This window comes from Rhinolophus hipposideros (assembly GCF_964194185.1).
Source record: "Rhinolophus hipposideros genome assembly, chromosome: 20".
In the NCBI taxonomy this organism is placed as follows: Eukaryota; Metazoa; Chordata; class Mammalia; order Chiroptera; family Rhinolophidae; genus Rhinolophus; species Rhinolophus hipposideros.
In genome coordinates, this window is record NC_138066.1 from 42,713,592 (window position 1) to 42,740,423 (window position 26,832).

A 26,832-nucleotide genomic window follows, 5' to 3' on the forward strand; every position below is an offset into this window, starting at 1 on the left:
AGTTGATACTGTAACAGTTGTGCCTATTCTATTCCTTTTAGCACAAGAGCTATCAGAATTGAAATCATCTACACCCCAACCTATCTACTTCCCATCCAAAACACACACACACAGACACACACACATGCACGCACGTTCACTCTTCAATAAATATCTAAAGAATGCCAGCAAGCTAGATGAAAGCCTGTTTTAGCACTGCAGCAGTTAACACTTTACAAAGATAAAACAGGGCTAGACAATAAGCCTAGGATGGTGACCACAGCATGTCCTGTTCATCGCCTTGTTACCTGGAGTATCAGGACACACATTTCTAAACGGAGTAACAACGGCCTGGTGACCTTTGTTGCTGTCCACCAACAACCAGTTTTACCATGAATAGTTTCTGTCAGTATCTGGGAAACAGCTGTATGAAACTTCTGCCAGAAAGGGCCAATTAAAATTGCAAAACATCTCATTTGTCCATTCCACAGAATATGCTCTTTTTCGCCCCCGTTCCCCACTGTAACCTTCTCAGAACACCGCCAAAGCCCAGATACAGCTGCAGAATCTTGGTTCGTTTATATTTTAAAATTTTAGTCTATAACACAAGCTTTGAACCCCCAAACCCCATGTGCTTAAAATGCATGGGGGTGGGGGAATGTCACATCCTTAGCACACCAAATTTGCTTATTGAACAGTTGCAGAATGCAAATAATCCTAGACATCAGGAAAGCCAACACGAGGAACATAGACAGCCCGGGTACATGCCCCGCATGCCAGCCTTTGCTCATCATCTCCTCTCCACAATAACAACTTAGGAAAGCAACATTAGGTACTCAGGCTAATGTGCTGAGAGCACGCCTCGCAGCCAAAACGGGGTTTCTGCACAGTCAGTCAAAACAGCCGGTTCTGAAAATTGGACTGAAGTCTTCAGTTGAGGGCCAGGCAGAAATGAAAAGTGACAAGTTTGGTTGGCAACCAAAGAAAGCCATTATTTTCTGGTGACTGCAACAGAGGGACCTGGCAGCCGCAGACGGTGCCAATTGCAAATGCTCCCTGAACAGAGAAGATGAAGTGTGAGGGTTGGTTCAACACAGCACCCCGGAAAATTTCACAAACGCCTCAGGAAGTCCTTCCAAACTGGACAGCTTACCAGAGGAATCCACAGGGTTAAAACTTCCTCACCAAGAATAACTCACCTGTCAAGAGTGGGAATTTCAGCCAAAAAAAAAAAAAAAAAAAGTCCAGGTTTAAAAAATGTCTACACTGCATATACATTTTAGCAACAAGAGTTATAAAACTGACTTGGATTCATGGCAAGATACTAAAATGATTAATCATCATGGGCCAAATAAAGCTTCAGCATTTAGGATTTCTTCAAGAATTCCATTGAAAGAAGCTCTTAAAGCTCCAAGTCAAAAGGCCAACGCCAACTTTTCTGGTACTTCCAAGAGCCTTAAAAAGGTTCCTACATGTAGCCTATAACCTCACTTCTATGAACCTATCCTGAGTAATTAGCTATAAAGAAAACAGATACAGAAGGATATGTATCACAGTATTGCTTGTGTCAGTGAAACATGGAACACTGTCAATGTCTAACAAAGAAAATGGTACATAATATTCTATGTAACAGTATACAAAGCATGTTTTCAAAGAATGCGTAATGGTGTGGGAAATGACAATATATATATTTTTAACTGTGGTAACATATACATACCATGTAATTTACCATTTTAACCATTTAAGGGTACAGTTCTATGGCATTAAGAGCGTGCAGTGTTCTGCAGCCAACACCACCCATCTGCAGAACCCTCTCATCTTCCGAAACTGAAACTCCCCATTAAACACTAAGTACCCTTCCCCCAGCCCCTGGAAACAACCATTCTACATTCTGCCTCTGTGAACTTGACAATCTCATAAGTGGAATCATAAGTATCTGTCCTTTAACAAAAGGCTAATTTCACTTTATGAGCATAGAATCTTCAAGGTCCATCCATGTTGTAGCATGTGTCAGAATTTCCTTCCTATTAAGGCTGAATAATATTCCACTGTATGTGTGTATCACATTTTGTTTACATGTTCATCTACCGATGAACACTTGGGTTGCCTCAACCTTTTGGCCATATTATAAATAACACAACTATGAACATGAGTCTGCAAATTTCTGTTCAATTTTTTTTTTCAGTTCTTTTGGGTATGTACCGAGAAGTGCAATTGCTGGATCATATGGTGCTTCTGTGTTTAATTTTTGTGTGTGTAACTGCCGTATTGTTTTCCACAGTGGCTGCACCATTTTACATGCCGACCAGCAATACGCAAGTTTCAATTCCTCCACACCCTCACCTATTGTTGTTTTTGTTTTCTTCATAATAGCCATCCTAATGGGTGTGACGCGGTATCTCCCGTGGTCTTTACATTTCCCTAATGGTTAGATGCCAAGCATCTTTTCACATGCTTACTGGCCATTCGCACATTGTCTTTGGAGAAATGTTTATTCAAGTCCACTGACCAATTTTTTAATTGTGTGGTTACAATATATTACTAAGTGTCAAAAAACGTGATCTAAAAACAATTTTTAACGCACAGAAAAAATATGCACACATACCTTAAAGGAGGAAGAAAGCATAAAAAAGATTACCAAAATTACTTCTGGATAGGGAGATTATATATAACTTGATTTCTTCTTCACACTTTATTTGCAATGTCTTTAAAAAGAACATATTGATTAGTACAATCAGGGAGGAAGGAGGCATCAAAAATAATTTTTTTAAAACCTGAACCCAATCACAAAATCAAGGTTTCAATTAAGAGTATCATCCTGAAGAGTTTCTGAAGTTGGCCTCCAGTAGGAAGACTCGACCTACTTGTGCGCGTCCTGTCAGGACGCGGGGAGGGTGACTCAAGGAGCCATGGGAGCTCAGGGGGAAGCTGAGCACAGAGCTGCTTGCATTGCCAGGACTCACTCTCTGCCACCCCCCCCCCCCCATTTATATAACCCAGACTCCTCCCTCTCAGCCCACAAACAAACACAGGGGAACATTTCTCTTGAGGAAATGTTCTCTCTCCTCACAGAACTTCAGCACTAGATCAAACAAGACAAACCTGTCAACAACTGACAAAGGATGTAAATATAAAAGACAACTGAATGGCCGCACAAATGTATGCCCCAGATCATTAATGTTGACCGCTGTGATACGGACCCACTATTCAGACGAGGCTACTTGATATTTGAACATTCATCAGAAAACAGCTCGATAATCCATGCTCTCTTACAGGAAGACAAGTAAAGACTGAGGGCTTTGAGCAACACAACACTTTTCAGCATTTAGGGGGAACTCATTCCCATTAAAAATCCCTTTGTTACCATTTGCTAGAGTCTCTATTAGGCAAAGCTAGTATATCGTAAAATTATTTGTAATATAGACTCCCTGCCTCGAGGCAGTTTCTCTTGGAGAGCTATTTCCATGCATAGCACATGGGACAGGGGTACTGGCCGAGAACGTCTGAAGGAAAACCTGAAGTTTTCATTTCACCTAAACGAAGACTTCAGCCTCCTTAAAAGCACCAGTCTCAAATCACAAACAGATCCCTTAAATACCAGGAACCTAATTTAGACCTCACAGAAAATGGAAGAATGGACCTAGTTTTGATAACAGTCAACAGACTTGGAGCTAATGCCTCCCTCCTCCCAATCCCCCCCCCCACCACCACCACCAAACTCTGCAGCAGAGACTATAGAACCACTTAAACAAATCACACACCCTGGGTACCACCAGCACTCCCATGTTCTCGTCCAAAGGTAGTACACTGATGAATCCTGTTGTGGACGGGGAGAAAGCTGTTTTCTTTTGCTCTTGTATGTTCTGAACAAAAAAAAATTGGTTTGCTACTACTGGATTCAAAAGGAAAATACCAATCAAATCTTCAGTAAGAGAAAAAAACTAAAAGTGCTTTCGTTAGATTGTGTGTACTTGATATTGTCTTTGAGACAGTTTCCATCAAGGAAAGGCTCTAGAGTAATGCTTATTTAACGACTAAGAGGTTATATCAACAGTTATCTTTATTTCTGTAAAGAAAATTTCTGACAACACAGATGTGGTGAGAGAAGAACACTCACCAAACATTACCTTTCTTCCTTATATATTCCATTCCTCCCCCTGCCAGCAATGGAGGGTCATGTGTCTTGCTCTGACCAATGAGCTGTGAGCAGGAGCATCACTCCTGAGCTGAAGCAATGAAAAGCCCCTGCATGACACTCTCCCCGTACTGTTCCCTCTTAGCTTCTGAAGGAGGCAGCCTCATATTCTAGATGCTAAAATCCTAAAAACTTGGGGGGACGAGTCCCCCGACAAAGTCACAGTGGATATGTATGGGGAGGAGGAAGCAAACCTGTTGTGTCAAACTACTGAGATATGGGGATTAATGTGTTGCTACAGCATTTAACTTTGCTAGTCTTGACTAATACAATGAAAAGTGTAAAGATATTAAACCCACCACATGGCACCAACCACATGGGAGCACATAATAAATGTATATGAGAGTCTTTGGAGGTTCAAGAAAAAGAAGTTGTGAAGGGGGCCTGTTTATACTTAAGCTCAGAAGAATGAATCAAGGCTAAGGGAAAGGTTGGGAGGACAGGAAGCATGGGATACAGTCTCTCAACCCAAACTGCCAAGACAATGTTGTCAGAATCCGCAACTAAAACAGTCACACACCCAACCCCCCAGCCCTGGTAACTTGAGCCCTAGAAACAGGGAGCTGCAATTCCAAGTTATTCTGATATCCCATCTCCACACATTACCCCAAAAACACTCAATAAAACTTATCTTCAGGGCTGCTTTTATCAACAACACCTTAGACACACCCTCTTTGTTGACAGAGTTGCTCCAGGGATTAAAAATATGGAGCAGTTACTAACACAGACCACATCCTCACAATGAGAGAACGGAAACAAACAGTGTATCTGAGAGTAGAAAGAGGGAATGCATAGGCAAGCATGTACTTCCTTCATTCCTCAACATCCCTGCAGAGTCAGAACCCACCTATCCTACTACTACCAGCCTCCCCCAGACACACAGATGAGCCCAACATCGTTTTTCCTGTTGCTATTGTAAAGCCTATCTTGTTTATAAAATTCTGTAATCTACTTAATGTCAGCGCACATGATTCTCCAAATACCCTTTTTCCTGCAATCATCCTGAGACCCTCTTAACAAAATACTTGGAAATGGAGATGAGTCTCTAATACAGTATTCTAGCTTTAATTTTAATAAAAATCTCTCCCAAACACTGACAAATGTTTGCTTACCTACTGATCCGTTTTACCTTTTCTAATAGGATGAGTAGATATTACAGTGTATGACTCTAAAAAAACAATTATGTAGTCCTTTTACTGATATACACAAATGTCCTTGTGGAATCAAAAAGGAGCAATGGTAAGGGTTGATACCTCCCTGAGTCACACACAAATTAATTATCTGAGAACAGCTTATCTTCCCAGCTGTTTCCTTCTATATTAATGATACCCAAGAGAAACAAAAAGAAGGGTCAACTGAGACCAGCTCAGTGAAAATGGTGTTGAATGCATAAAAAATTTTTTAAAAAAAAGACTTAATTTTATTCCTTTCTTTCTAAAGGATGAATGCAGGGTAACAATTTTTACCGATTGGCTGAAAGAGACATTTCTCAGAAACCATACATTGAACAACAACACATGGGGAGACAGAAGCAGCCTCACGAACAATCGGGATGTGTTTAACTGAATGAGCCTCACAACTGTCCAGGCCCTTATTGCTCAGACAGTCGCTTTCTCCATTTCCTTGCTCTTGGCCCCATGACAATAAAGCTCCACCCCCACTAGCCCATCAGCACAGCTCCTCTCTGCAGACCTCCCCTTCCCTACAACCACAGACCCTCCTCTGGCCTCCGCTTTCCTGTACCACAGCCCCTGGTTTGGGTCCTACTTCACTGACCGCCCCTTCCCCTCTTTTGCAGGCTCCTTCTCATTCATCCCCACAGCCCACAAACATCAGGGCTCGACCGCGAGGACTGCATTGGCCCTCGCCTCTTTTCACTCGGTGCCTTCTCACGATGCTCGCTAATCCTTGCCATTCATTCAGTTCAACCTGCAAGCGGACGACACACTCATGTGCTCTCCAGCTGTGGCCACCCCTTCTCAGCTCTAGCACCTGAATCCAGCTGCCATCCCCCTCCCTCACTTTGGAGATCTCTTAAGGCCATCTCTCATGCAGTACGTTCAAAACCATAGGCCCTGCCCCCAAACCTGGTCTTCCTCTAGCTTACTGCACAGTAGTGAATGGCACCACCAGCCCTTCTCACTTTTGACCTGCCTCTCCCTTCCACATCCACTTCATCACCGTGTCCAGCTGATTTCAACTCCTATCGAGACCCTGGATTTGTAAACGTCTCTTCACCGCCACCTCTCTAGTCTCAGGAACCAACTCTCCCACCAGAATGAGGACTGATGTCCCCACAGGCTGCCCCATCCACTCTTGCCCACTTCTAATTAGTGCTCCACGTAACAGTGGGCATGACCCGTTCCAAGGAAATTCTGATCAGGCCACCTCCTTCCTTAAAGCTCTCTGATAGACTCCCATGGCTAACAGGCAAAATCTGTAACACGGTCTAAGCCCTGCCAGGCGGCCCCTGCCTTCCTCTCCAGCCTCGTCTCACCCTGCACTACTCTCTATTCCAGGAACAGGGCCAATTTCGGTTCTTAGAACAAAGAGTGTTCCCTCGTTTCAGGGCCTTTGTACATGCTGGTTGCTTTGCCCAGAAGGCTTTTCCTTTCTTCTTCACTATATAACTCCTGTTCATCCTTTAAAGCTCATTCAAATGTTTCCTTAGATGAGATCTTCCCAGACTAAGTTAGGCCCCTTTGTTATCCACGGCCAGCGAGTCCTATGGCCCTTGCCTTTCCGCGTCTATGAGCAGTGTGCATTTGTCCACATATTACTGAATTAGCGGCTGGGTCCATCACTAGATGCATTACAGTCCAGTCTCAGTTTGGCTGATTTCTATCTCCAGCATTCGACACCATGCCTGTCAGACTTAGCCATTCTACATGTATACCTGTTGAACAGTCATCTAACATTTTAGGCCTAGTCCCATGAAATAATTCTCCTCCAAACTTGTCAGACTAATATTCAAATAAAAGCTATCTGATGACTTCAAATTAAAACAAACAAAACACACAACAACCCACGAGATATAGAAATATAAGGATGGAACAAAAAAGATGATTTGAAATAAATTAAGTCACGTGGATGAAGGATACACATTTCAGAGCCGATTTCAAATATTTGGAGATTATAGAAGCAGACGATGACAAAAATATAGGGATATTTTGAAATAAACTGATTATCAGAAGTAAACCAAAGGTACTATCTGATCTCACTTTCAGCAGATCTCTGCTTTACCCAAAATGTGAGTCTGGTGAGCGCATCAGAGGTTTAAGTACACACCGCTAGCTCTAAGAGAAGCCAGACCACACCCGACTCTGGGTAAATTCAACATAATTGATCCCAGCAGTTCAAAAGGACAGACAGAGCAGGCACACAGCAAACATACAATTACTGAGTTGTTTTCCAACCTCGAGCGGGGACAGAAAAGAGGACGCTCCTAGAAAGTAAAATGTTAGGATTAAATTAATCTTTTATTAAATAGAAACCCGTTCCATGTAGCTTTGAAAACTCCTCAATTGAATGTTTGCTAGGCCTGGCTGCACTGTTTGATAACATTACCATATACCACCAGGATCTAAGACAGGAAATTAAACAGCATGTTCTTCAGATAGATTTTTCTGTTTTATTATGAGTGATGGCGGCGGACGGTGCCAGGGAAGGAAGACAACATCTGGATCCAAGTTGTAAAAATAGGGGATTTGCTTTTAAAAATATACAAATCCGTGAAGAATTTCCTTATCAAAAACCATGTGTTAGGTGAAATTTCACAAAACTCCATGTGTGATGAAAAGAAAATGATCTATGTTCGAATACTAACCTAAACCAGTCACTTAGTTGTATGTTTCAGGCAACAAACTGAGCCTCAACCATAAAATAACCTGTCCTCGTTTGGTTGTGAAGATTAAATAAGATGTCTGTGTAAAGGGCATACTCATAACGTTAGGTAATATCACTCCCAGCATCTAGCAGTGCCTGGTAAATAATATGTACTGAACATATAATTATCAGTAGATGGATGGTCACCATCCATACATGGAGGTCTTAAGGCCATAACATCAACCATAAAACCGAAAACTGCATGCAAAAACCCAGCTTTTTTAAAAGCGAGAAAGAGGGATGGGAGACGGTAATGGAAATTATTTTAAAGGTCAAATTTGCACAAATGGGATTTGTGCATGCAAAAGCATGCAGTCTTATAAACTCAAAGTAATCCTGGGGCTCTATGGAGCTCAAGGGATTGTAAGCAAGCTTTCGGAAAAAAAGAAAAAATCACAGCTACCCACCCTTCAGAGCTTTTCTCCTCTCAACTGCGGTCTCAAACAGTTTTAGGAACACTGCATCCTGGCTTGCTGCTGCCAATGTGATTTCCTCTCCATGCATTTGTGAATAGAACAATCTGTATTCCTGCTATCATCAACCATCGCTGGAGTTAGGGTACCATTATTTCAGCCTTCATCAGATCAAACACAAAGGTCTACTGCTAGTATTTATTTCCTCTCCAGATTAGTGGGAGGGGAAAGGGTTCCAGAGTGATTACTTGGGTCACAGATCTCTGTAAAACACCACAAAACCAAAACATGACTCAAATACCACATTTCAACTACAAGGAGTTCACATCAATTGGATAGTAAAAAAACATTGGCTTGAATCCAGCAGAAGTCAGAACGATTGAACATTTTACATGCTGCTAAAAAAGAAAAACATCGAGGAATGAACCGAGTTCGGTTTTATTCACCCTTAACGAACTCAATTCCTGGCTTAAGGCCAACTCTCAGCAACCAATGGTTTGTTTCACATGAAACTTTCAATATTTCAATGATAGCATTTTTAGGAAAAATTCAGTACCACAGATTTTTCCAAGATATTATGCTTCTCTGGAAGAATTAAAAGAGGGAGAACTATGTAAACACTGAGTAGCAAGGTGATTTAGCACTTCCATGGATTTTCTCCGTCCTCAGGAAAGCAACACCTGACAGGGGACCAGGAAAGCAGACAGCCTACAAATGACAAAATGATTTGGTCTTCCATGTCAATTCCAATAAAATGATATTGGAATGGCTGCTTGGAGTACTGAGTTGAGAAGGATTCTAAATTTGAAAGAGGGCCATAATAAATTCGTGTTGTCTGCCATAGAAGCTGACAAGAATGTCATGTTTACTACCCGTAAAAGAGTCCAACTCCCCCATTACAAACAGGACAAACCAGATTCAAATCAAGTTTACCTAATTTCTAGTCTAGTGCTCATGAATCATATAGAAAGGTCTCTCTTGGTTTTTTTGTTTGTTTTTTCACTTTAAACTTATACATGAATTTTTTAAATAAAAGAACTTTTTAGTGCTCTACGTATGTGTCTAAGTCACACTTATCCAGTTATATTTTAAACTCCCTGATAAGAGTGAACAGGCCCTCTAAGTCTTATGAAAACCCTTCTCTTTCACATAATAGCTGGAGGATGGTTCTGTACACAGCAAGTGAGTTGTTTACGATCTGCTTCTTCACATAGGAACACACCAAACTGACCTCTCATGTGCTTATTTGCTTTGCCCCCAGATATTCCAGTGCACCAAAGTACCGTGTTTCCCTGAAAATAAGACTGGGTCTTATATTAATTTTTGCTCCAAAAGATGCATTAGGGCTTATGTTCAGCGGATGTCATCCTGAAAAATCATGCTAGGGCTTATTTTCCAGTTAGGTCTTATTTTCAGGGAAACACGGTAGTTCTAAAGCCCGATTTATTCCTGTGTTGGAAATTAAAAGACCACGAACAAAAAAGTATGTACAGTCATGTGGATGATGTTTAGACAAATAAATGGCTACATCACAATTCAACTAGCAATTCTTTCCACCACCTCCAATAGGCAGACACACACCCACACATGTACACGCAAACACTTCTTGCTCACAGAAGTACTTGGCAAAAAATAAAATTTACAGAGGTATAAGGAACAGCACACATTTAGAAAGACCTCTGACAACCTAGTTTTCCATAAGTAGCATGCAGCCCTTTCCATGTTGCATGCTGTACACCACAAAATTTAACTGAAACCAATTTAACTAGGTTAGCTGTTCTCAATTTTGGATACTTTATTTGATGGGAAAATACTCCATTGGTGTTTTTTTCCACATTAATACACATAAAAACAATAGGCATGGGAAGTTAGAATGGCATCTTAGAAACTATATGACCCCGACTGAACCTGAGTATGATCAATTAAACCTTCCGACCCAGCTGCCAATTGGCAGAGGAATATGGTCCAGTGCACCATGAGCAAGAGATTGGCACAATTCCGTGGGCAATTCCACAGGTCCTAAACCCCAGCTCGCCCCTAGGTGAATAAGGGAAATAAGGGGGTGGATAATGACACTGTAGATTAAGAGACATTTAAGGACACTTCCAATTGTTTTTAAGTGTGCACGATTACACTACAGTGTCTAAGCATAACCACCTGGGTGGTGGTAAAAGACACAGGAAGTGATGGCCCTGAAATTCACAACAGTGGTTACTTTGGAGGAAGAAACAAGGCAAATGGAGGATTTGGTCACGTTTTACTATTCAACCTGGGTAACAGTTACCGGGCTGCTATCTTTGTGGTAATTCATTAAACCATACATTTTTTGTGTGCAGTTTTCTATATCTTTGTTTTATTTTACAATGAAAGGTTCAAAAAGTATGATCCCATTTCTCCCTAAAGATGCTGCCAAGTTAAACTCTTCAACATGGTAGCCACTCACCCCGCCTGGCCACTGAACTTTAAATTTTAAATATAAAATAATAATTCAGTTCCGTATTTCAAGTGCTTCACTGAAGTCAGTGCTGGTGCTACCACACTAGATAGCGCAGATTACAACATTCCTACAACCACACGAAATTCCACTGGACAGCAGTAGTCTAGAAAACAACAGGCTGGCTTTCTAGATCTCTGAAGCTCTGAATTCCCAGCTCATCTCTCCAGAAAAAAACCAAACTGCTGAGATCCTTGACCTTCTGCAGCTTCCATTCCTATTATCCTGCTTGTAAATAAGATTCCCGAAAATGAGAAGCAATATAACTCAGTGACCATCACCTAGCAGGCTGACCCCACCCAATGATATTACTCCAGGGTGATAGTAATATAGAAAAAGAAAAAAAGGAGTGGTTTGATTTATGATTAAGAGAAACATCTGATTGCCCTGATGCATGGTCAGATACACTAACCCCGGACAACTTCGGTAAAAAAAAAAAAAAAAAAAAAAACCACCACAAGACAAAGGAAAAATAACAATTAGATGCAATGTGGGATCCTGGATAGAATCCTAAAACAGAAAAAAGGCATTAGTGGAAAAACTGGTGAATATTTAAAGATTGTAGTTTAGTTAATAATATTGATTTTCTGTTGATAATTACATTATGGTTCTGTAAGATGTCAACACTGGGGGAAGCTGGGTGAGAGATATATGGAAACTCCCTGTATCGTTTTTCAACTTTCCTGGGTCTAAAATTAGTTCAAAGTAAAATTCTGAAGAGAAAAACAAACAAAACAACAACAACTATTTCTAACAAAGGTTTAAGAAGGAGCTTGATGAGAGAACGCCAGTTAGAGCCAAAGATGGCTTAGTCACTTGAGGACGAGATGTGGTTGGCAGAAGTCTCCGTTCACAGAACAGCGGCAAGTCTCTGTTCCCCATCCCAGAACCATCAGAGATTTTTCTGGGAAACTGGTATTTGAAAAGGAAGGCTATCGTTCCCGACAGTCAACAAGTTCCAGACAGCCCACGCAAAGGCGCTATAAAGGAGGTCAGATGGAAACTTCCTACCCTCAGCACTTAAGTCCTAGTGAGAAATTTTCAAAATTATTAATACACATCAAATCAGCAGTGATAGTTTTTAACCTAGAATGTCCGAATTTTGAGCATGGTTCAAAGACTCTTCTTGGAAGTAATAAAGATGGCTAATTGTATTGTGGGGAAATTCACCAAGGGGATAATACAGGAGCCATCCTTTGGGGCTCCTCTTTGAGGCAACTTAGAAATCCAGGACCCAAAGAAAAATTTTCCAGAAACATTGATAAGCTATATATTGTGTAGGGATTTAGAAAGTGAATATTGAAAAAGGCATGCACAAATGTCCATACTTATCACTAAATCTGCCATTTTGTTTATTTTGTCCTTACTGTAGCTGTATTTCCAAGATCAGAACTCTAAATCAACAACAGGAAAACGATAGGAAATATTTAACTTCTGTGCCACTGTCCAGAAATAATTTCATTTCGAAGGGTGGGGTTACTTATACTAAGAAGGCAAAACTACCAAATAATAAACTCTGTGGTTATATTTAGTCACGATTTGAATCTTGTTTAGGGGGCTAAAAATACACATTTGCAGATTTTCTAAACACTAATTGATTTGTACATACTTTAGGTAATATATAAAATATGAAATCAGCTGGGGTAATATCTCAATGTAAGATTAATGGTAGACTAGGAAACAGATGTAGCCTGTTCCCTAAGAATCATGTTAAGAATTAAAATTAGACAAAAGTTTAAAAAATTGATAATTTCAAGTCATTTTCCTTGCCTGTGAATTCTCCATTACAAATGCAAAGTCTTAACGATTTTTAATACAATATTTTAAATGAGGTCTTTCTTTATATGTTATTACCAGACTGGTCATCTGTAAATTATAAAAGATAAACTTAGTAAAATTCCAATGCTTTAGATCAAGATGAATATTTATCTCCAAAAGGCACTGCCCGTTTTCAAAGAAAACGAAGGAATTTAGTATCTGCTTTGTTTACAATTTCCTCATGTTCTTTTTTTCTTCTTAACATAGACTTTATTGGATGAGCACCTGTACTCACTGGCAATAGAGCTTAAGGTTCAAGAGTACAAAGCGCTGATAAGTACAAAGGTTTCTGAGCTACCAAGAAGCAGGAAGATTGAGTGGGTACAGCGTAACTACATCGAAACAGGGAGACAGATGGAGACCTAGGTGATCACAGTCTTGTGGTGGGGTTTACAGTAAGTCATTTAACTCATGGCCACCTCCACAGCTGGCAATTCAAGGACCTCTGCTACACATGCAGTTCTAAGAACATGGCTCTTCCTCCTGAACCTCCAGAACTCAGCAAGGAGGTCAACAAAGGTCCGTACTTAAATGTGTATGAATTTAGATTACTAACCTGCATGTAAACACAAGCATGTGTTTTATCACCTATGACTATATAATTTAAGCAATATGAAATCTGACATTTAATAAGAGCTATTCCTTCTTAGGGACCACAGGTTTAGCCCATGTGACCTGAATATATTCTAGCACTTCAAATAAATATATATATATTATATACACACCGTGTGCGTGTGTGTGTGTATTATCCTAAGTTTCCACATAGTTTCAGGCTGTTAAGACAAAATATACGGAATATCAAATATAACTTGACATACAAAGAACACATGGGAAATGCAAACAAAGGCCAAAAGTTAACAACGTACTTCAGAATCGTGAGATAAAACTCGGGCCTTCATAATAGTCAAGTCAGCCAAAAGCACCCTTTCACAAATGATCCTATCCAAGTATTGCAAATGCTTTGTTTTTCCCGAACTTATGCTTTAAATTAAAAATCATGAAAAGGGTTATTACATGTCCCATTATCATAGTAAGTGAAGAATTTAACAAGCCCAGCGCCTCGCTCAATGAGTTATCCCGTGCTTTCTAGTACCTTTATCCTTTTATCTTAATTATTCTTCTACAGTGTTTCATTAGATTCCTCTTAGAGGACTACGGCAAGTCTGAAGCATACCAACGATTCCGGCTCCCGCTCAAGAATGAATCTTTATAAAATGCAATCTTGCCAGTTCATTTGCACCACACAGGCACAAGCCCCACCGAATACCAGCAAGTGTTGTGGTGCAATTAACCAAAAAAGGGAAAATAAGGACAATACATGTCGCAGCCCTTATCCCTGAACTTGAATTTGGACGTGCAAAAAAAAAAAAGTCTGTCCTGCGTGCTTCTGAACTGTTTCAAATTATGATCATTTGATTTTTAAACCTGTAGTAGAGAGATGAAATTAAATCAAAACAGGAGAATGATCAATTTTCCATGTTAATGAATCACTCTGATCAAAGGAACGAATGTGAAACTCAAGTGACAAAAATCACTTTAGTGATTAAACTAACTCAGCATGGGAAAGAATTAGATTTACTCAAAAGAAAATTTCAAAATTATTATGCAAATGACTCACAACATGGTATCTTATAATCCACCTATTAAATGCACAACTTTTTATGATTACAACTGCATTAAGAAAAGTACCTTTAACTCAGAATATAAGAAAGTATGATTTAAACTACTCTCTACATCGTATGTAGTTAAGAATCAGGTTGCAATATCTAAAGTCTTTGAAAAAAATGCGTTATCTCCCATTTGCACATTTTAAGATAGTTATATATAATCACGCACATTAATTCAACAGAAAAATAATTTAAGCTCATTTACTACCCCGAAGACACATCCGAATGGAAGCTAACAAAAGCCTTTACAATCATGAGCGTAACTTTCTTGAATCAGTGCGAGTTTTATTCCAACTGCAGCAAACAGCACCACAAATCATACTTTATTAGAAAGCCTGAGGGAAGAAAAAACAAAAAGAGATGAGAAGTAAAAGGGATTGGCTACCTATCTGTAGCTTCAGATACTGAAAAACGACTGTGACTCAACACATTTACTAAATCTGCCTGATCTTAAAGCCATCTGACCACAGGCAAGCTCCTTAGCTTCTCTCAGCTCTAGCCCCCACGTCCCGGCAGGGGAAGGGGGGAATGCCAGCTCCCACAGAATGGTGGCATATCGTAAGTATGTGTCTGCATAGTACCGGAAGCAGTCTTATGTGCAGTTTTATTTTGAACTCTGAAATCCAGATGAAAATCCATTTTCCGCTCCAACCTGGGGTAGTCTGCTTTACCATCCTTTACAATGGTTACAACACCTTCTCCTGAGTTTACCCCACGGAGAAGTACTGATAATGAACCAGAAATTTGGATGGGGTAAGTCAGTGTACGGTTTTTGAAGTACCAAGTGCTAATTTTAAGCATGTAAATGTTTTCTTTCTTTATCATTTCCCTTACCAATGCATTTGCATATGTCAAATATAACTCAGTGTATCACCTTCAGTCACGTAATTTCCATGCTCTACGACCCTGGACTTCCAACGTGACGCTGTGATTGGTAGTACCAGCTTCGTAACAGTAGACATCTTTGGAATAGTGCCAAAGCAGCACATTTTTAAGACAAGAAGTTATTTTCTAAGCTTCGATACAATATATCTTTCGTGGAGGTACAAGCTGGAATCTCCTGTAATTGCCACACTTTTCTGGAAAAAAATGAGCATGACTTAGAAATAAAAACAAAAAGATACAAAAAGGAAATAATGTATTAGTGAAGAACCAGTATGTGGGGAAAAGCTTGCAGTAGCTCCACATACATTTCTCCAATCTGTTCTTTCCTTGGGGTGTGGGGGTCGGCACTGACACCCCAGTCTGGCCCGCCACCTGGTCCACACGGCACCCTGAATGTACGGGGCACTTGTATCCCTCTCCTTTTGTTCCTGTTATTTCCTCACTTTAGAACATCTCCCCCGGTCGCTCCAATCAAAGGGGATTCAGGGCATCCTATAAAGCCCAAAGCCACCTCCGGATAAGAAAACTAGGGTTCTAAAATAAAACGCCACCTCGTGATGAGCCCAGGAGATACCTTCCTCTTCCTCAAATGCTCCAACACCATTTCATTCAGACTTACATTACTATACATTGTTTCCATCTAGTTCTTCCACGCTAAGCTGCCAGGCTTGATCCCATGCCCTGCCGTGTATGGCACAATATAGATACAACCGAGGTCCACGGATCTGACATAAGCTCCCACGACAGGTAATAAGCACGTTAAGTGCTACCGAGTTGAACACCTTCATTCTTCCACCCCTCCACCATCAAGTTCGTGGTGTAGTTTAAGTCTGACAAGACAAAGGGGGAACCGCGAGACAGCAGACAAGCGCTTGGGTTAACAGCATGGAGTATGGACCCAGACGGTCCATTTTCTAACTGTGACCTTGGGCAAGGGGCGCAACTACTCTGTGCCTCGGTGCCGGTTTCCTCAGCTGTAAAATGGGGATAATAGTGCTTATCCTTTTCAGAACTGGTGTTGAGGATCAAAGGAGTTAATGAAAAGTCCTTAGAACAGTGTTTAAGAGTAAGCACTTCATGGGTGGTTGTCATTGTGTTTCAAGTGTAGGAAAATCTCTGCATCACGCACTTCGTGCCACTGCTGTACGTGAGCCACTGTACACACCACTACCAGGTCGTGACCTCCCCGACAGAGTAACTGACACTGACAGGAGTTAGAAATTTCTACAACAGAATCGTGCTCTCAGAATTCAGCTGTTAACAGCACTCTCCTCGTATCCCATCTCATACTAGTGTGTCCAAGTTGGAGCTAAACTTATGCGTAGCACCTTCACGTCCCCTATTTCCACCCTCATTATTTATCTCCTACCTGCCTACTGGAGACATCCCAGATCATACAATGGATCTGTATTTCCCCAAATGCAAAACTAGAGATGTATAGATATTGGGGGGAAACCACGGCAGGTGAAAGCATTAAAGAGGAACGGCCCTCGTGCTAATCTGACTTTATGAACTTGCTCTTAAATAATTCCTATCTTGTGCTGACAATCAAATCACTCCCCTCTATTCCAGTTTTTGATAGAAATCTATTTCCAGAAACCATTTTTCCCTTTGCATAATTTAATAGAGGGTTTTTTTTAATGTAGCTATAGTAATTTCAATTAGATTTGACTTAATACATGCTGATTCTGAAATGTTCATGTCTCAGGTTAAAGTCTAACATGAGGTTTCACAGTTTGGTGGAAAACAAGACCTGAAATAAAGGGTTTGTCATGGAAATTCTGACAGACAGATGAGGACAGTGAAGCCTTAATCCTCTGTCACCAAGAAATGTTTCCCTTAATGGCATCATTCTTTCCTCTCCTGATATAAATCCAGGCTTTGTAAGTACCCAAGAAATTTCCATTTGGCTTTGAGAACTGTTTGCTGCACAACTGTCAGAATCTGAACCCATGCTCCCTCCCACCAGCCTGGTAAGTTCAGCACCCCCATTTCTAAAAAGGGGATGATAGCCCGTGCTTCCTGGGGTGCTTTTGGAACAAAAGTATCTAAAATGTGAGAGCTAAATATCCAGCATATTGCACCATTTGATAAATATTAGTTTGTCCTCCTTTTCAATTGAATAAAACCTTTACAGTGATTGTAATTCAGTTACAACAGTTCTCCTCCAGCGTCTCTACTGCCACTCGCATCCCTTCTCACAAGGCACAGAAACCTTTCAGGTACAAGATGGTGAAGAAGACCAGAACCATTGAAGTTGAGCTACTGTTCCCTCTGGAGCATGACAATCTGGTTTCAGTGATTAGCAACCTTGAAGTAAAACAGAACATTTAAATAACTGTAGCAAACACATGTACTGGAACTGGTTCTCATTTTCCCCCTATACCCAAGATATCCCCCTCCAACCCCTACACCCCGCCCCGCTTGCTGTAGTCCACAAAATGTTTTTGTTTCATTTGTGGCAATAAGACTCATTTCTGATGCTTGGGTACTTTCCTAAAGATAGGATGTCACACTAAGTGGTTTCTTCTTATTATACTAATTTTTTAAGTTTAGCGTTACATATTAACTTATTACAGATACAAACTAATTTTTTCTGTTCCATGTTTCGAATAAGTATGCTTTGCTTCAGAAAGTACTTTTTCTTAAGCCATCTAAATATCTACCCTAGTTGACCTAACTTTGGATTTTAAATTAGATATAAAGAAAAAGAAAAAAGGAAAAAGGCAGAAGTCACTGTGATCCTTCTGGTTATGGACAATCATCTCTCTCCTAATATTTACATAATCATACACCCAACAAATATTTACATAGTGTCTACCAAGGGCCAGGCACTGCGTTAACACTGGAGACACAAAAGAAAGCAGCCTCAGTCCTTGTACTCAAGGCTGGCAGAGGAAACAGACAAGAGACAGGGGGAGGGTCGTAGGACAGGGCGACCCAGACTGGTAGTGTAGGTCTGAGCTCAACTGCAGGCTAAGACTCACAGGTGCAACAGGCCTTACTCCAGGCAAAACGGGGCTGGGGGAAGAACTGATGAAAGGAGAAAACACTTTCTGGGAAACTGCAACTTATTCAGAATGACTGGGAGGGTGGGAAGAAGGAAAACATCCTTAGATGAGTCTGAAAAAGGTAGGCCGCCTCTGATGGGGGAGGTCTGAAATTAATGCTATTTGGACATCAGAACAGTCAGAAGGAACAGAAAAGAGCAGGCTAAGGGTTCGTGTGCCTAAATACTGAAATTTGAATAACATCCAGGAGAGTGAAACACTCAGAGGGCACTAAACCATTTCATCATAAAAGGAAACTTAAATGTCAGATTCATCCTCAAAAATACGAGTTTTCTACTGCCTAGTAGGATAAATAATTACTTCACATGCTACAGCTTCAGCTTTTGGTGGGGATGTGTGTATGTGAATAAAATAAAACTTTCCCTTAATGTACTAAGTACGATTCTAAAAGCCACGGATCAAATCACTTCGTGCCAAGTACCGTGTTTCCCGGAAAATAAGACCTAGCCGGACAATCAGCTCTAATGCGTCTTTTGGAGCAAAAATAATATAAGACTGTAAATTAATATAAGACTGGATCTTATATTATTTTTTGCTCCAAAAGACGCATTAGAGCTGATTGTCCGGCTAGGTCTTATTTTCCGGGAAACACAGTATACAGCACCAAATGGGAATCCTCAGCACTAGTTTTGCCCGTGTGTCCCTATTTCTAACAAGTATTAATGCATTGGAGAAAAAAAAGAAAAAGCTATTGAAAAAGCAATTCTAACTGCCCACCTCCACTGCACTTTCCTCTATTTTAGGTGTCACTGACAATTTCATCTCTGAAGCTGAAATAATGCTTTGATCTGACCTCAGCACAAAACTTCCCAGTTTCAAATTATACTCCCGTGGACCTCTGTTTGGAATTGTAAAGACATCCCCAGAGTTCATCTACAGTTAACATAACTTCTAATTTTGGGGGAGTAACCAGGGAGAAGTGGGGTACCAAGATGCTGACCCCCATTTTGAAGACGAAGGATAGAAAACCCTGGCATCACCTTTGATAATCAGTAGGCTGGCTGAGTTTCGGGGTGGTCAGCTGATCCAGTACACGGGCAGGACAAACACGGCTAAAGGGGGCCAGCCTCACAGTTCAGGCCAACATGGCCCCCAGCCCCCTGCTGTCTCCTGGCCCTGGGTGTCCACACTATAGACTGGGATGGGAATCACTAAAGATCGTTTCCTGAAAAGCTGCCAACTCAGTCCCCTTTCTGTGAAAGGTCACCCTCCTTTGAATTGGCCTGGTTTTCCAGAATTCCTCAGCTTACACAGTGAGGGGGGACTCGTTCTTGTTTCTTCTTCCCTCAAACATCAACTTGCATTCTTACAGAAGGAACGTAAGACACCGTCCTGCTCAGGTGAGCTGATGCAAATATCTACCCTGAAACAGGCCTTCATAATGGAATGTCATCAGCAATGGCAAGCTGCTTTTTAAGCCTGAAAAATACAGAGCTTCAGTGAGAGTTGCAGGTTAAGTACAGTGTTTCTTATGTTCTTCACAGGGAAATGGTTCAAGATTCAAAACTGCTTCACAGCAGCAGATGAAAACACGGAAATGCGGATTCCCTGCAGAGCCCTCAACTACCCGGTGGCGTTCATTCGGAGTCGCCCTGTCTCCTGTTGATCACAGTCATTGGTGGAGATTGGGATGTTGTCTTTTTAGGGTATCCTAACCAAAGAGCCTGGGTGAGCGCTACATTTTAATTTGTGGCACTAAACAAAAGGAAAAGAATAGAGAAGGCAGGAAAAACGTGTCGAAGTGAACCAGATGTAACAGACTATGTGAGTAACGGTTTGGCATGCCTAATAAGCAGGTCACATTTGGAGAGGCTGTTTCTGTCACTGTAACTAGAGAAGCACATGGGGCTTGCTAACTGAGGAGGAAAAAAAAAATAGAGTTGGCTCATCCCCTTTTCCAGCAGTAAAGTAGTCGATAAGACTGGCCGAGAGGAAGAGAGAACCTTTGAGCAGCTCGGTGGATCCTTCTGTTTTGGGACAAATGCTTCTGGAAGCAGCCAGTGCAGGACAGAAAATACCCGACTGGAGACAGATCTTCCGAGTTTGAATCAACTTCATCAATGACCAAGCCAGACAAGCCGAGTTCCCTCTCTCCCTCTTTCTCTGAAAAGAATATATGGGCAAGGACCAGCTGTCTGGTAGCCTCAGGGAAACAAGCACGGAGCAGAACACGCAAACCAACAGGATGTTATGCCAAACAAAAATCAGAAGGCAAATTTGAGACTGTCATCGAATCTACAATACAAAGGGACAAGCTTGTCTTCACCCCTAAGAACCTTCAGAAAAATGTGTTATGGCTTCTAGAGATGCCCTGCATCCTTCTTTCTTCTCCCCAGTGTTTAAGGCCCTTGGTTTCACTATTTCAGGAAGCAAACTCTCACTACAGGACCCTCCTGTGTTACCTGCCCTGGTAATGTCCGTTTTCGGGGTTGTACTTTGATATAAGAAGGGTATGGAGACCACTACATTAAAGTGGGAATGACCCAAGAAATCTCCTTCAGAAAAGTTTTCCGCCTCCACTCATGCTGTGTATCTTGGAAAAGGGAAGAAGTGGGAAGAAATCTTACATGCTTTTTATACATGCTTGTAAAATATGTTATAAATGGCAGGTTACAAACCCCGTTGTAAGGATTAAAACTCACTTATTTCTTCCAAACCTTACTTAACATTTACTAAGTAAAATGATGGCAGACATTTCAGATTGAAAGTTATCCCACTACATGAATGTGTAGTGGGAGCATATGCACTCCTGGTTTTAAAAAGTATCAGCTACAGATATTTTCTGTACAGACCAAAGCAACACAACATACTGAGAGCTAGAAGACACTGCCTCCAGCAGGTAAGAATACTCTGATGGATAAGAAATAATAAAAAAGCAGTTTCAATCTCTAGCTGCCATCTACAGAGGGTGTACAGATAAAAGCACAGATAAGAATGGGCTCTTCTCCTGAATGAGACTATCAAACAGAGCCAAAAGGAAAGGTTTAAAAGTTAGAGAACATTGAGAAAACACTGTAAAATGGTCAGATGTTAGAAAAATTAATTTCAAGGAGAGTGCCTTACTAGGAAATGTTGGGAAACTTATTATTTGTACACTTAAAAAGCACTGTCCTGAGCTAACATCTCATTAGGTTACAACAAATAATAGATATAATGGATTAGCATATGCCTACTCAAAGTCAAACAGAATAACACACTAACTAGAATATAACAAGCAGATAAAATGTTATGAATCGGTTTATACTTGAAGTGGTTTCTGTGAATTAAAATTTGTAAATGCCGTAGGGGAACTCATTAAAGGCATCTGAGGTTTAATTCTTCACCAATGCAGAGAACAGTGCATAAAGCACCTCGTCACTGCTCTAAATTGTCTCATTTGTAAATCCTGAATTAAAATATCAGGTAAACTAAGGCAATTCACAGAATACATATGGCTAAACATGTCTGAAAAACTGTCCAACCTCACCCGGGAGATGAAAATTAAAAACTACAACAACAAAAAGCCCCTTTTCACCTACCAGAGCAAAAACATACGAACTGATATTGCCCAATACTGGTAAGAGTGAGGAGAAAGGGGTACTTCTCATAGAGCAATACTGAAAATGTACATTGGAACCTATTTGGAGAGCAACTTAGCTGTGCTCATTAAAATTTTAAAAACACACACACACACACTTCTAGGTATCTATTGTAGAAATACTTATACTCGTGTCCGAGGATATTATCGACAACTATTTGTACTAGTAAGAATTTAGAAACAATGAAAATGTCCATCAGTAGAGAAATGGTATATCCGTACATGCAATAGCTGAATAGAATAAGGTAGAACTGATGTTTTGACATGGAAGGATATCCATCACATACTGCTGAGGGAAAAAATTAAGTTGCAGAATGATTACAAGTTTGATCTCTTTTTAAAAAATAAAGTACGTGCAACTGAGTGAATGAATGGATATCTTAAATAGAAGTTATCCCTGAGGGTGGGAAGGGAGAAGGGTGTACAGTTTTATTTTTTCATACAGTAGTTACAATTTTTGTAGCACTTTTATAATTTAAGTAAAAGGGAGTTATGCTGACAGAGACCATTTGTCTGCTAAATCCACTTAAAGTTCAATAAATGTGCTCTGGGGAAACCATTTAGGTCCCGTTGCAGCCTATGAATGCATCCGCTTTTTGATTTCACCAACAAAATTTGCTCAGATGAGCTGGTCTAAAAGGGATCAACATTATCCTGATTTTTTTCTTTGCAGAAAATGATAATTTTTTTTAACATAACATACCCACTTTATACTGGATAATTTTAGTAAATATTTTAAGTTTCCATAGGTCCCCACCCAAACACATCATCAAAAATAACAGTAGATGTGAATCACATTGGCCCAAAATCACAAGTTTAAATCTTTAAGCTTCCTGAAACCATGTTCAAGTCTAGGCTTAAACATTGCCAATGAAGCTCAGGACCACAACTTTGAGAAATGGAAAAAGCTACATTTTCCTTTCATCTTTTATAAAGGGACTGGTGCAAACACGTCTTTCTCTTTATTCTTTTTTAAAGGAATATTCCTTGATTTCCCAAAGTAACTCAAAATGATTTCTTCAACAGGGATTTTAAGCACAATGTGAAGAAAGGCAGAGTATTAATGAATAATTATACCATAAAATAACTGCATCTAGAATGTTCAGAAAATGTATACAAGAAACAAGTTCACAAATCTGTGGGAGGTTTTAGAGGTAATTAACTTACTAACAACTTTAAAGTCACAAAATGTGTCTAATGTGCTTAATACTAAACAGTGTTAGGATAATATTTTCCAGGCTAGGATGTACTTTCCACTTGCCCTAATAAACCTATGCCCAGATGGGAAATGTAACCAGAACTAAATAAACATAATATAAATGGTGAGCAAGAGAGCCAGAGGGTGGGCTAATCAAGCTGGAATGCCTTCACAAGCTATTATACAAAACGGTTTTTTAAAAAAAAGTTTAAATAAATGGCGAGTATGAAAAGTTTGATATTTGATGTGTGTGAAATGCTACTACAAATCAGAGGAAGAGACTGATTTCTTTCTAGACGAAATGGATAGTATCACATTGTCACATATTTAAGCTGAAAGAAAACTGCCTTATACTACAGTAACCAGTCATTATCCAGTCTTCTGCATAACTTTAAGATGTGCAAACTTTGTTTTGGATGACAATCAGTAAGCAGCAAAAAAAAAAAACTTTAGTAGCATAATGTATGGCCTAAAATTAGTTAGGCGTCCAACCCAATGTATACATTAGATGAACAATAAAAACAAAGGAAGAAAGTCACACGATTACAAAGTGATTCCATTTTCTTCTTAACACCCACACAAAGACAGCAGTTTCTGACAGAATGTTCTTGGCAAAAGATAAAATCACAGGAAGGGTTTTTCCCCCAATGAGAAAAAAGTCAGCTCTATATGCAATTACCAGGCAATACCACCTGATTATTTTTTTAAGGCCCAATATTTTGGGCCTTATATTTTGAAAATATCTAAATACATGTTTTGGATGACAAGGAAAAGATGAGTGGAAATACTGTTCCTGTTTGGAATGCTTATTTCATGTTGTACTTGAAAACGAAATCCAACATGGCAGCTTACCTTGGCACTGGAAGCCTTGTTTCCCAAACCCCCTGAAAAAGAAACAAGAACAAAATTATCTTAACATATTTTGGGTTGGATGCCATATTTTAAGCCAATTATATGACAAAGTATTCTACACAGTTAAAGGCTTGTACATAAAAACCAGTGATTTGATAGGAAAAACAGGCCTGAACGGCTTACTGCGTAAATTCAACTTTGAATGAAATCTACCCCGCCTCTAAAGGCTCACTGAACTACTTCAAAGTATCAAAGTTCTTTCTTACTTTTTACATTGTTATCAATTCTTAAGTTTCAAGAACATAATTGTATATTCAAATAACATGAAGGACCTTATGGGGGGAAAAATGGCAGTGGCTTAATTTGGTCTCTAAAGACCAATTGAAAATTGTTTTTTTTTCCTCCCTAAAGATAGCTAAAAGTGGCTTTGTCATTTGTTACGAATTTGTTTAAAATATTGTTTGTCTAGAAATTGCCACACAGCACCACCCCTAACATTAAATTTTGGCCTAAAGGAGCCAGATTTTACAAAGTATCATTCCTGTTTGCATTTGAGATTATGATCTAATTTTTACTGAGAGCCAATAGTATTTGAAGCACCTACAGAGGCTATTTTGTTCTTGTAAATTACTTTAGAGAATTTACTCTCTAAGCAGAGAAACCTGACATGGGCATTCAATTGCAAACACCGTTCCAACTACTGATGAACTGCACTAATTTTTTTCAGAAGGTTATTAGCCATAATCTCTTGCATTACATAGCATTTTAAATTTACAAAGCACTTCATATATTTTCATAATTAACTTAGTCATCCCCTGTAAAAAATACTTAAAACCCAAACATTTGGTTTCAAAATATCAGTGCTGTAAATACAACTCATAAATCAAGAACCCAGAGAAACAATAATGAAACAAAAATGAAAACCACTACTAGACAAGCCTGGTGAATATTTTTCTGGAACTTCCAAGTGGGTGCTTTACAGTTAAGTGGAGAAAGGTTGCAGGGATTCCTCAGGAGGAAGACAGGGAGACCTTTTTTTTCCACTTCACCTTACACCTGGTGACCTGACATGCCACATCAGTTCACCAGGAGCTAATCCTTCAGGGCAACTAATAGTGGAAAGACATTAGCTAGCCTGGCCATGTATGCTGCAGTCCCTTTTCTAACTTACCTACTTACTGCAAAAGTCATCAGCAGCCTAACTGTTCCCTTTTAATGGAATTTCACAGTTGGCATAGGAGGCTGAAGACCTCCCCTTAACTAAATGCAATACCCTCTCTTTGCCCTGATGCTCCGAGAACTTTTTAAATAACCTTATCTACAATTATCCACTCCTGGGTGCAAAACTGCCTCATAGGCGGGCTACATGGTGGAAATCATTCATAGAGGTGGCTGTGCTTTTCTTTCATAAAGTGTACTTTTGAGCAAATTTCTAGAAAAGGAAAAAGCAAGCACCTTCTTAGCACCACGTTTGTGAGGCTCTCCCTTAGAGATGATTTTCCCCAAATGTGATGGATTCAAATAAAACCGTCCATTAAAAAAACCCTAAGTACCTAATTACCACCAGTTCTGTGGAAATCGCCCTTTGAGATGTTTCACACAGAGCCACCCATACGTCTCCCTAGGGTCCCAACAAGATACCTCTGCCACACAGCCAGCTGGTGGCAGGGTAACTCCTGTAGCACTGTCACCCTGGTGCAGCTCTCCATGCATTCCTAAGAGAGGTGAGAGCTCAGGAAATCCAGCCACAGCTCTGACTTGGGGAGCTTTGGAATGCATCCATGACCAAGAGGTAGAAGAGGCAGCCTAGCCACCTGAAATTAAAACAATTATAGCTCCTCCTCACACTTGGAGCACCTTGAGTTCCCTTAGTTCCAGCTTTCTAAACATTTTGGGTTTTTTTTTTGCGGGGGGGCGGGGGGAGGCACGGATCTTTTGAGAATCCGTTCATGAGCTGTCATTATCTCAGGAAAAAAAAAATGTCACCCAGTTTTACAGGGTCCAGAGCCCCCTGAAGCCCACCCAGTTATCAATTCTCCCCGGAGCCCCCCGCCCCCAAATTAATAGCTAAGTTAATTAGAAATTCCCTGAACACGGACACCTCCAGCCTTTACAGTATTTTTCTTAAATAAGGACTCTGTCCTCATCAACAGGGTTACAGGTCTAATCTCGTGTTGACAGGGTCTATTTTAAATTACTCCCTCTGTCCTTCTGCCATCCGCTAGCTCTGTTTTAACCCCCCCTCCCCCACTGCAAGCTTTCAACAGTTTGTTGCCTCTCCTCGTTGGGCTCACCCAGACAAGTCAAAGTCTTTCCGTGCCCAGGAAGACACAAGCTACAGGACGCAGGGACCCAGGGTTCCAGGGGAGTCCACGCCCACTGGGAATCACAAAATACACCCACCCCCACCCCCACCCCCGAGTGCGCCCAGCTCGACTCGCCGGCCGCTTGGACCGCGCGGCGACACCGCCGCGGCTCCAGCAAGTACTCCCAGGCTCCTTCTCCGGGGAAGCCTGCCCTCTGGATTCCCCGTCTCACTTTCCCCGGGGCTCACACCCCGGCCACCGGCGGCCTCCGGCGTCGGCCCCGAGGGCGGGCGCGCCTGGGGAGACCCGGGCGCGAGACCGGTGGCGGGGACCCGTGTCACCGCCGCGCGCGGCCAGCCTCCCTCCCGCGGCAGGGGGCGTGTGACCCGGCGGTGACTGCCCTGAGAGTCCTGCCCGCGTGTGACAGCGGCCCCGGGCGCGCGCGAGTCGTTCCGGGCGCGAGAGAGTGAGTTCGGACTCCCGCCGGCTCTC

General features: G+C 40.9%; 1 protein-coding gene across 1 annotated transcript in view; it reads right to left on the reverse strand.

The window, feature by feature from the left end:
- PRKCA (protein kinase C alpha) overlaps positions 1-26,832 on the reverse strand; it is a 378,844-nt gene that overhangs the window by 351,429 nt on the left and 583 nt on the right. The window contains exon 2 of the mRNA XM_081027731.1: positions 24,035-24,066. Coding sequence (XP_080883857.1) covers positions 24,035-24,066 — 32 coding nt within the window. The remainder of the gene's footprint in view (positions 1-24,034; positions 24,067-26,832) is intronic.